Raw genomic sequence first — 12,277 nt, 5'->3', positions numbered from 1 at the left:
TTAGTTTTCGAAATAAAATTGAGCTTTTTCTAATGCCGAAATGACCGATATGATCTTGATTTATGGAAGAGCATTTGGAAATGCTCATGAAGCGCAGCGTCTCTACCAGGGGGATTTTCCAGGCCGAAGATTGCCTCGTCACACAACATTTAGTGCCGTTGTTCAACGTCTCTGGGAAAACGGAAAATTTCAGCCAAGTACGACGGATCGTGGTCGTGAAAGAACCGAACATGTTATAGACGTGGAACCAGAAATACTAGAAATTATGGAAGAAAACTTTATTAGGACTTTCTCCGTTTGTTGTGTGGCGAATCCTAAAAGAACAACGGCTTCACCCATACCACAGTTTGATAGGTCCATACGTTCTGCCCCCTCGCTTGACGGTGGTTGCGTATTTAGATTTTTTAAACAACGATTTAGGACCACTTTTGGTAAATGTTCGTAGGGCTCTATGGTACCTTCATGATGGATCCCCTGCACATTATGCCGTAGAAGTGCGGGAATGGTTGACCGAAACTTTCCAAACAAATGAATTGGGAGGAATGGACCTGTGTTGTGGCCACCTCGTTCTCCCGATCTCAATCCCTGTGATTTTCTATGGGGTACATGAAGCAGGTAGTTTATCAAGCTCCAGTGAATACGGTGCAAGAGTTGACAAATCGCATTCAAAATGTTGCTGCTCAGATTAGAAATAATCCAGATATGGTTAGGAGAACGCAGCAGTCGTTAATTTGGCGAGCAGAAGCATGTGTGCAAAATAGAGGCCGTCATTTCGTAAACTTGTTGTAGTAGTTTGTTTAACGTAGTGTTGATTTTGTTCTTTATTTTTATTTTGATTAGTAAAGTTTAGTTGGTTATCGTCGTTGAAAAGTCTTATTCTTATTAGTAGTTTCTTTTTGTTAACTATGCTCATTCATTAATAAGTCTGTACATAACTAGAGAAAATGACAACATCCTGAAAAAGAACAGGCAGACGATTACCTATCACGTTGGAATTCCAATGGAACCAAGATCGGCGGACCACTGTCCAGAACCGCGATTATATAAGAATTGAAAAAACCACAGCGGAACGCGAAAAACGGGAAAGAAGACCCGCGACCCTGGATAGTGGTTCTCCGGCCCTCGTTCTAATACGATTTCGTCGCAAGAAAAATTAAGTAAAAATGACTAATTACTACCATTTAAAATAATTCTTTACTCCAAAATGTTTAAACATCCAGTTAAAATGGTTTCAAATTGATTGTTTCTGAAAAAATACTTTTGACTTTTTACTTGAGATTTTTCAAACTTCACCTTTCGTTGTCAGTTTTTGGTTGCTATGTTTTCACAAAACGTGAATTAATTGAATCTGAAAGCACCTCTTACAGTGGCGCGAATAAAGCTTGAATAAAGGATACATTTACTTTGCAACTTTTGATAATACAACAGGAGTTTTTTTCATTCCTTACGCTCTCGGGAACCCCTCCAATTTTTTTGTCGGTGCATTTCGCAAACACCCTGTATATCGGACACTGCTTTCGTCGTAATTTTGTTACAATATAACAGAACTAAAACGTCACTTTCAAAATAAAATCAAGGTAACAAGTCAAATTTTGAATTTAATTCCAAAGCAACAACTCAACCAACATTGTTCTACGTAAGTCAACAATGACATCTAACCATGGTGTTACAAAATTGCCAATTCAATTGCATTTTAATAACTGTAGCAACCAGAATGTGGTTAACTCATTACCTATCAAAAGGAATAATCTTAATTTTTTTCTGCTAACCTTTTATATTTATGTTTATATCATTATATAACATACTTATTACAACAATGATAGAGTTTATTTAATATTTCTTTAGTATTTCAAGTTGTAATACATTTTGCAACTAAAGTGGTTATTTTTCATTATTGTGGTTGTAGAAAAAAAATTCTACAGCGCTCACGTAAAGGTCATGAAGACTCTCATGTTCATTACAAGTCTCGTGTCGCATTTCACTTATTCGTGTCCTAATCGTTGGCATTCATTAAACGATCGTTTTATAATATACATATATGCAAATTCCAAGTAGTGTTTTTGATCCTTTTTGTTAAAAAGGCCAAACATTTTATTTATGTATGCGATACAAAATAATGTGAAAAATTGTGGCATCCAGGAGTCTTGGGAAAAAAGCTCACGTTTCAGTAGGGATGGTGCAATTTTCTAAATATCATTTATTAGTCACACTGCTGTATAAAACTTACGTCTTGTACGTCTTTTAACTGAGTCATGTCGCAAAAACTATATTGCATGCCAGCGTTTTAGGAGCGCATATTGATTTTTTTTCAGCAAAAAATGAAAAAATTTAAAACAATTAAGCAAGCCAAACAAATATTTCTGTATGTTTTACGACGTTTCGGCGGTAAATGATCAATATCAAGTTACTCATAAACGCAGAAAAAATGATTTAACCTCAGTATAATTTTATGAAATGGTTTTAAATGGAGATTAAAGTTACAAAGTGAGTGACGCGGTTCCTTAAAATTTCCACGATTCGAAGAATTTTCCGATTCATCATGACCCTAATTAAATGGTACATACTTAATTCTTGCATACGTAAATGCATTGTAATCTGAATCGCATTCTTTAAAATTTGCCTGTTTTCTCAGGCTTAATACTCAAATTTTTTATTTCAATTTTGTGTGCACCAACCGAAGTCATCGCAATATTTTGCTTTTACTTCTCAGAAGAATCAATTTACAGTTTTGGTGAAATATGCTTTTGCCTAGTGTTAAACAACGCAACAATTTTTTTAATTCGGAAAATTTATTTTTCCGCCACGCTTTCCCTATTATTTGCAAATGAGATACATGGTCACTAAAATAATTTATTTAATTCCACACTTCCGGTACCTTTGGATGCGAAAAAACGGGAAACAAAAAATGTTCATAGTGTGTTCTTTTGACATTCCAACAATTATTAATCTTTTTGACGTTAATTGTCATTGTTGTTGTTAAATATTTATAAAAACTAGGAGTATTTACTTATAAAATGACTGATAACGTATTTAACCCTACTTCCAGTAAACTGTGTTCATACCATTATAAAATGAACGATGTTAACCAAAAACGTACTAAGCGCCAAATCGCAAAAAATGAGTTAAACATCCTAACAGTCAGAATTTAATGTCAAAAACTAATTTGTAAAAATACTTTATTTGTCTTAATTATTTTTATACCAAAATTAGAGGTAGAACTATGCGCCTTTAATAAATCTGGGATTATGTTGTAATTAAAAAGGTACCAAGCGACACAGCACTTTTTTAAATTGGTTCTGCAGTGCTTTGTTTCTTTGTAACTATCCTACAAACTTAGTGTTTTATAAGCGTCAATTTTGGCTTTATAACGAGGGTATTTACTCCGGTAAAACAAGGAAAGGACACTATTTTATTTGGAAAAAAAGAAAATAGGTCGTGGCGCAGAAAAAGTGGGATCTTGTCTTAAGAGCTTAATACCTACTGAAAATTTTACCAAAAAGGATATAACAGAACTGACTCTGTGGTCTGATTCTTGTGGGCGTCTAAATAGTAATAAAAGCTGTATTCATGGTAAAATCAATTTTATAGCAACATTCTACTTAACAAACGATTTATTTGAATTTTTTTGTTTCGGAACATAGTTTTTTACCTAATGACAAAGATTTTGGAGTCATTAAGTATATACGCTACAAGATTACGCCAATATTATGTTCTATTGTAGAAAGAAAAATCCACTTATTGTTTAGTTTATGCAGAGAGAACATTTTTGTAGTGAGGCCGATTTAGAGTCTAGTGTCACAAATAGAAGGCATACATGAACAAAAAATTAAGATGCTTGAAAACAAGAGTGATTAAACTTACTAAAGATAAACCGCTTTCTATTTTTACTTCCCGAGCGTAAGCAAAGGAAGTATTGTAATCGAGTCCGTCGGCCGACTCTCTACTTTTACGTTTTCTCGATCTTTCATGACCCCTAGAAGACGAAGAAATAGGTCTCCCATTTCCGTCTGTCTGTCCGTCTGTCCGTCTGTCCGTCTGTCCGTCTGTCCGTCCGTCTGTCCGTCTGTCCGTCTGTCCGTCTGTTGTCACGGATTTTTATTAGACAGATAATCTCCGAAAGTACTCGACCGATTGTTGTGAAATTTTGTACTTATATTAAGAATATCATGTAGATGGTAAAACGCTAACCAAAATTTGTCGAATCATCCCCACCACTAAAGCGATGACGTCACTTCAAAATTGTACATAGTAAATGGGTTTTCAATTGTATAAAATAACATAGTCCTACACATGTAGTTTACACCTCTGAATCGACTTTTCACCCGAAACGTCCAGATTTTTGGAAAAAAAATCAAAATTATAAAACAACATTTTGAAATTTAATTTTTAATCTGCTAACCAGAATGCTTTGAAATGTTGCAGATGTTTTAAGGCTATAAAGAGCATCATAAATCTTTAGTCAAAAAATATTTGCTTATCCCCTCCAAAAACTTGATGACGTCAGCTCAAAAGTTTGTGGAATAAATCATATCTAAAATGTACAAAATATGGTGAGTCTGTACTTGTGAACTATCACTCCATTAATATTTTTTGGATTTGCATATACAGGGTGACTCAAAAAAATTAATGAATGCGTAAATATATTTTATTGATTTAATCAGGAACTACAAAACCGAATGCTCTGAAATCTTGCAGATGTTTTAAGGTCATAAAGAGCATAATAAATGTTTAGTCAAAATATATTTGCTTATCCCCTCCAAAAACTTGATGACGTCAGCTCGAAAGTTTGCCGAATAAATCATATCTAAAATGTACAAAATATGATAAGCCTGTACTTGTCATTTATCACTCCATTCATATTTTTTGGATTTGCATATACAGAGTGACTCAAAAAAATTAATGAATGCGTAAATTTATTTTATTGATTTAATCAGGAACTACAAAACCGAATGCTTTGAAACATTGCAGATGTTTTAAGGTTATAAAGAGCATAATAAATTTTTAGTCAAAATATATTTGGTTATCTTCTACAAAAAACTGATGACGTCAGCTCAAAAGTTTTCCGAATAAATCGTATCTAAAATGTACAAAATATGATGAGTCTGTACTTGTGATTTATCATTCCATTCATATTTTTGGATTTGCATATGCAGGGTGACTCAAAAAAATTAATGAAGGCGTGAATTTATTTTATCGATTTAATCAGGAATTACAAAACCGAATGCTTTGAAATCTTGGGAATATTTTAAAGTTATTATAAGCATGGTAAACTTTTGTTCAAAATGTATTTGTTCATCCCTCCTAAAAAAATTGATGACGTCACCCTTAAATTTTGCTGAATAAATCCTATCTAAAATGCAAAAAATATGATGAGTTTGTACTTGTGATTTATCATTCCATTCATATTTTTTAGATTTTCTTAAGAGGTGGTTCAAAAAAAATAATGAAGTCAATTTATTTTATTGATTAAATTAAAGGCAACACTTATTATTAGTATTACACCCCAACCAACCCAATTTGGTAGACACAAAATTTGTTAAAGGAAAAACTCGGTTGAAACATAAGGGTAGCACGCTTATTTACATCGACTTTAACATTACAGACCTGCATTTGTTTTATGCGTTCACTTGATTCCGCGAATGTGAAATAGACATGTTTATAATCAACCAATTGTGAATTTCACCGTCAAGAATTAAAATAAAACCCAATGTTTTATATAATAAGCGGAAGTCGAAGCAATAAAACCGACGGTCGTTTTGTTTACAGTTTCTGTGTTTGGCTCTCACGTATGCTGTTACGCCTGGCATCTTAAATTAACAATGTTTATACATACACGATTTTCAGTTGCCTCTGATACGTAGGTATACGTGAGTAAATTGTTTCGTTATTTTATTGATTATTAAAAATCAATATTCAAACGACCCAATTCATTTTCCCGAAAATTTGAGAATATAATAATTTTATTCTTAGTATTACACTACATCTATCCCAACCGATATACGTGTCCTTGCAAAAATGTTGATGACGTCATCGCAATTTTTTTTTAAATTCCCACTACAAAAATGTAATGAGAAAAAAAACACAATAGGCATGCAGTCGTCAAGTTTCCGACAGCGAGGGAAGTACTGTCTAAACTCTTTAGACCAATTTTTATTACAAGTAATCAGGAAAATGAGATCTACAATGAAGTTTTGATGCATAAAAGGAAAAGACTTCTAAAAATTTTGGAAAATTGTCTACATTATGGCCCAATGGAAAAGCAATACCGCGTAAAAAGTTGGCAGATCTAAAAACATTATGTTCTTTTATTCCCGAGGATGCAAAACTCTTTTACAAAAACTTACGGGAAATAAACTGTGAATTTTATGTGGAGGGTTTTTCAGATGATATCGATTTCGAATTAGGGGAAACAAATTTAACTTAATCATTTTTGTTTTTGTTTCATGGCATATGTTCCTTTTTATAGTAGGTCGTTAAATTAATATGAATATATATATTTTTCAAAAAATTACTTAGGGCCTTTTTACGGAATAATAAATTTAATATCATGGTTTTCTCAAAAAAGAACCAAGCGCCAAAATGCTTCGTTAAATCTGTAAAGGACTAGTAGGTGTTTTTGACGTCATTAACAAAATAGACTACATTCATAACGTCATGTATTCTTAAGACAAAAATTTTATTCCGACATTAATACAAATTTTTAGTTTTTAATGAAAGTTTACTCTAGTATTACTCAAATTGCAATTTTGTCGCTTAGTACGTTTTTGGTTAACGTAGTCCAAATATTCTATAAACATGTAATTTTTTTGTGACATTTCGCATTTTTTTCGATCCAACTGTACTTTTTGTACCAACGGTTGTTAAACGCCCGATTCGATTTTCCTCCTACGCAAACGTTAATTAACGATTTATTCAAATCTGAAGCCGGGACATTTCAGTTATACAATTTGTCGTATTTGAAATTAGAAAAAGTTCCATTTCGAAAATTTACAAAAGTAGTAAACAAAATTCAGTCCATTCATCCCTAAATTAACCAAATTTGTAACGCGTAAAATGAATGCAAGGATCTAAGATCATATCTCGTTAACAGTGGTAAATAGTTCTCACCTTAAATATATTCATGGATTTGTAGCAACATTGAAATAAAATCCATGGAAATAAAGATGTACATATGTGAAAATAAAGAAGTTAGAGAGTGACCGAATTCGTATCGCAAAAAATGTGCAATATAATGAAAATCCCATTTATAGATACGACTTTGTAAAATAAAAGGTTAAATTTCTAAGAACTTGCGGCGTTTAATATTGCACAACCTGTAAATGACGACATGAATACCAACATTGTTTGAATAAAGAATTATTAAAATAATTTTTACTTCACTTCCTAATCCAAAATGTGTTTAATGTGTCCCTGCTCTAAATACGTATAATTAGAGTCAGGTTTTTTAAATTCATAGGTTTTCCAAAAATTATGTCTTATTTAGGTATATTCATCCGTCTCCCAGCTAACTACTATCTTATTTAACTAGATTTACAATCTATATAAAAGTAAGACTGTTTTTTTTTAATTCCAAAAAAAAACCTTTTAATAAGTCAACCTTTGAGGAGGCTTTACAACTCTTGCACTTCGTGTAACATATTATTATTTGATATTTCTTTGTTGGTACTGTGAGAAGTGTTGGTGTTTTAATAGGTGTTTGTATTGTTGTACTTGTATTTACAATTGAGTCAAATTCAAAATCAACTTGTCTCTTTTTTAAATATTTAGAATTTCTACGAACTACACCATACATATATGAAAAAGGTATCTATATTACCAACACAATATTGAAAAATATAAAAACCACAAAATATAAAAACTGTGACGAAATTCCGGGTGGGACGGGCGGACGGTCGGGAATCTCGCCAATAACGTGTGGTGGCGGCGTACCTGGGTGCCAAGCTTTGGGCCGACTAGTGTCGCTGATATAACAAACACGTCTGGCCGACCTAAGCTTATGCAGCGGAAGGGAGCGTCGGGGTTGCTCTCAAGCCGGAGACATGGATCTCAGGTGGTGAGCGCCCGTGAAAACAAAACAATAAAATAAAACGGCGAATGTTTTACATAATAATCGTGTTTATTCTCTGCCACCAGCAGCTAAAAAAGTTAAATATCCGGCACGGTCGTTCCTCCTGGGCGGCGACTTCCTTCGGGATGGGCTCCTCCTGGCTCTGGGGGCGGCGAACTTGAACTTTGAAATCGCGCGTTACGACTTGTGACGGCGACCACAAAAAAAACAGTGACGGTAGTACGGTTTTTCGCTCGGAGGCGGCGATTCCAAAAACCGTTACGCAAACAGGCAGATAATCCAGAAAGGTACCTACGGTGGTCGGAGGGTCAAACTGCACACTTCTCTACAATTGTCAAAAAAAACGTCTCCACACAGCCACAACAGTTCTTCACCCTTTGAGGCTTCAGGCCAGAATCCTCTTCCCTCGCCGCGGCGCCGCGGCGATGGCGGATTTACCCCCGGCTCTCGTGGTACGCATCATCTATCATCATCAGTCCTACTAATTCGTGTATTACTGTCTTACTTACTTTCTACGGATGATACGATTTGTCAAAAGGGATTATTTCAAAAAGTATTTTCTTATCATGAGCTGGAAGAATTACTATGCTTGTATGACGATTAGTTGGACGTAACACATTTAATAATATGTTTATTTATCATTTTTTGCCGATAAGTAAGAATAATAACAATAAATCTGAAATCTTTATCCCATGTGTGAGCTAGAAGTCTTATAGTAAGTTCATTTTGTCTAATTTCACGATATTTCACACCGGATAGAAGATGAAAATGTCGATTCTTGTTATGTCTGTCATCTGTTGGTGTGTAGAATTATATTCTATTGAACAGTATCTTCCATTTTTATTGCTTGTGAATGAGTGATAAGTAGTTCGATTTTATTGTGAAATAAGATCTGATTAAGATTTTTTTTACAGAGATGAGGTTCAAGAGGTACTAAGATGGCCGCTACGGATGGTCAGATTACAGTTGCAGCCGCAAGATGGGCAGACGAGGGAAACTATCTTCGGGAATTTATCTTGAAGTGTCAACTGCCCGCAGTAGTGAAGATAATCAAAGGTCAATACGGAGGTCTTGGAGTTCCAACACTACCAAGCCCTGGCTTGCAGTCAACAGCACTACTAATATCCGCGGGAAAAAGGCAGAAAATCGTGGCACAAGCTGTGAAAATCAAAGAAGGTCGCCGACTAGTTTCCGTTGGGCCACGGCTAGTAATTCCCGAGACGTATACAGGATATTTTGAGCTGCTTAGTGAGGAAGGCAGGGCGGTACGATGTATAGAAAGTGTGGCGGAATTAGCGCGGCGCAGACCAGAAGAAGGTTGCCTCGTACGAGAAACTATCCGAGGAGTGCAAGCTAAGACTCATTTAGAAGGTGCCATCATTCCTGAAGGCGCCAGAACTATTTCTGCGGGTGAAATAATAGTCCCTGCTGGCGAAATTGTCGTACCAGGCTCTAAAAGTCGGTACCTGAAATGCCTGGACAATGGAGGTGACAGTATACTTTTGGGTTTGGAACAACGAGGGAAGTTTTCAGCGTTGGCTCGGGAAGACAATATTAGTGGAGTTCACACCGCAAAAAATCTCTTGAGTAAACGACTGCCTTTAACAGTTAGATTAGTTCATGGAACCGCACCACGAGGACTCAAAAGTCCCAGTCATTTTGTGCCAGAACTTAGATTATTATCAGTATTTGAAGAAGAACATGTGTTTGCCTTACCTTTGCAAAAGGAATCTCAGAATGTAATATTTCTGCCTTTAGCTGCACCTTTAAAATTACTGCGAACGCGAAATGAGGATCAATTAAAGGCTATGACCGAATTCAACAGACTGGTAGAAAAGTGTATAAAATTAGTGAGCGATGTTGCAGATCGAATCCAAGTTCTAGATGGGAAATTAGGCGACTCAAAGAAACAATCGGCGACCCACCCAAAAGAAATGAAGAATGGTTATTTATTACGTCGAAGCGCTTCGTCGGATTCGGGAAATCAACGCCCGAAACACTCCCATCATCGTAGAGATGAAAACCGGATACCCATCCAATCGAAAGATTACGACGAAATCGATCAGATATATGATTACGTACGTGGATTCGCTCCGTTACCCAAGAATATTCGCTCGCCCTTTACCAACCCTTCGCCTTCGTTGAGTTCACACAGTGCCACACCGTCGCATCTCGTTTCAGATGGTAGTAAACCAGAACCTCCGCCTATAGAAACAATACCCACTAAAAAAATTCAAACGGAAAAACGAGAACGTAAAACGGCTACTTCATCAATTAGGGAACTTAATGCGGCAAAAGTCCGCACTCACACAGATAAGACACCTCCCGGCTTTCCGAAGCTGTATCTTAAGAACGGTCAGTCTCAACGTGGTCGACTGTTACGCCAGAAAAGTGCTTCTCCGATGAAGGAGACCCCGCCGAGCTCCATGTCCAAGTCGGGATCTCCACTTTTTAACATTAGATACAAATCTTTAAGCAACCTGCAAACAATGGATTTCGATGGCACATTAGACTCTAGCCATTCGGGAGGCCAGGCGTCTGGAGATTCCGCGGCAGTTGTTAAACAACCCGAGAAAAGAACTAGAAAGTTATCTAGGCCTCGAAGTTTGACTAACTTAGTATGGGAAAGTAGAGAACACCCGGATAGTTCGACGCCAGTCATAGAGAAGCACAAAAAAATTGAGCCAGTTGCCATCAGCTACAAAAAACATTCCAAACAATCCATTAGCAGCCCAAGTCAGCGCCGGGAAACATTATATTTATAAAATTTTTAATTAAAATTAGCAATTATCATACTTTCCAGCTTACGCTGTTTGTGATTTGTGTATTGTAAAATGTTTAGTCTAGATATGTTTCAAGACTTGTGATTTCTAGTTTATAAATATTTAAATTTCGAACAACTCGTGACAACGCCTCGGTGGAAACATAAAATGTTTCTTTAGAATTAGATTTAAAGGTATTTATTTGGAGTGAAAAAGCTACTTAATAATACTTTAGTCACTATTTATACTTTACAGCTAATGTCATCAATCATTTTCAATGCTTATTATGTTTACTTTTTTAAAATAATCTTAAACTGTAATATTGTACTTGAATTTCTGTGTTAAAAAACCTTCAGTATGATGTTACCGTATTCAGGAATACAAATTTATTGTTTTATAGTCCTTGTTTATCCATTTTTTTAATTAGTAAACATGCAAAACAATGTTTCGTGCCAACCAAGGTACATATTTTTTTCTTCATCGCCATTGTGTAACAAAGCGATGAAAATCTCTTTCTTCTTCCAGATTTTTATTTTCAAAGCAGAAAAACCACATTCGCTCACATTTCTTATAATGTGAGAATTGTTTATGTTTACGTCTCTCCTTTTTTAAGTAAACAGTGTTTTCAAAGTGGAAACTATTTTAGCCAGTCGATTTATAAATAGTCAGGTCACTAAGTTTTAACAAACGACAGTCTCTTTTTGTATTTTAGTCATTACAAGAAAAGGAATTTCATGAGGTTTAATAAGAAAAGAACGCCTAGAAACTGAATTTTATCATAAATCTGTGTTAAATGTAATAAGAAATATTTATACAGTGCCCCCCCCCCCCCCCCATAGGGTGCAAATTTGAAATCAACCATAAAAAGATATTCTTTGATTCTGAAGATACATTAGTAAGAGAGATTAGTTTGTTTTAACATTTTTATTTGAAATAGTTTTATAAATATTTTGGATAGTTGTGCATGTTTATACGTAAAAGATGACAAAAATCTACCAAAGACAAATAGCTGCCTTTAGAATATGTATAAATTTTGCATTTGTCGAGAATTTAAATGATTTGACTTGTTTGTAATTTTAAGATATTCTTAGATAGTCATACAATGCGATTTAATACGATTAATTAGGTATATATCTTCCATATTTGCAGTACAAATATGATGTTCTAAAAGTAACGTCTACAAAACAATAAAAATATTTAAGAAAAAGTAATAATTGATAGAGAAAATTTTATTTGTTATTTTTATTAGTTTTATAAGTATTCACGTATTGTAAATATTTATACTACCTTGCAAATAATCGCAGTACCAAAATTATTTCCTACACTTTGTTTTAAAATGACAATTACTAACTAAAACAACTAGAATCGTCCAAAAAAATAATAATATTAGATCTCTAGTTCTATTTATCGATTTCTAAAAACTCCTATTTTATGACTAGAAACAGAT

General features: G+C 34.7%; 1 protein-coding gene across 1 annotated transcript in view; it reads left to right on the top strand.

Moving 5' to 3' along the window:
* Positions 1–12,014, top strand: part of LOC135136198 (uncharacterized) — a 43,601-nt gene extending 31,587 nt beyond the window's left edge. Inside the window, exon 2 of the mRNA XM_064065369.1 lies at positions 8,983–12,014. Coding sequence (XP_063921439.1) covers positions 9,007–10,833 — 1,827 coding nt within the window. The 5' untranslated portion in view covers positions 8,983–9,006 and the 3' untranslated portion in view covers positions 10,834–12,014. The remainder of the gene's footprint in view (positions 1–8,982) is intronic.
* Positions 12,015–12,277: the final 263 nt, after the last annotated feature.

The sequence above is a fragment of the Zophobas morio genome, unplaced genomic scaffold (assembly GCF_036711695.1).
Source record: "Zophobas morio isolate AGI-343-1 ecotype UQ-CSIRO unplaced genomic scaffold, CSIRO_AGI_Zmor_V1 ptg000026l, whole genome shotgun sequence".
Classification (NCBI taxonomy): Eukaryota; Metazoa; Arthropoda; class Insecta; order Coleoptera; family Tenebrionidae; genus Zophobas; species Zophobas morio.
This window is presented reverse-complemented; position numbering and strand designations above follow the sequence as displayed.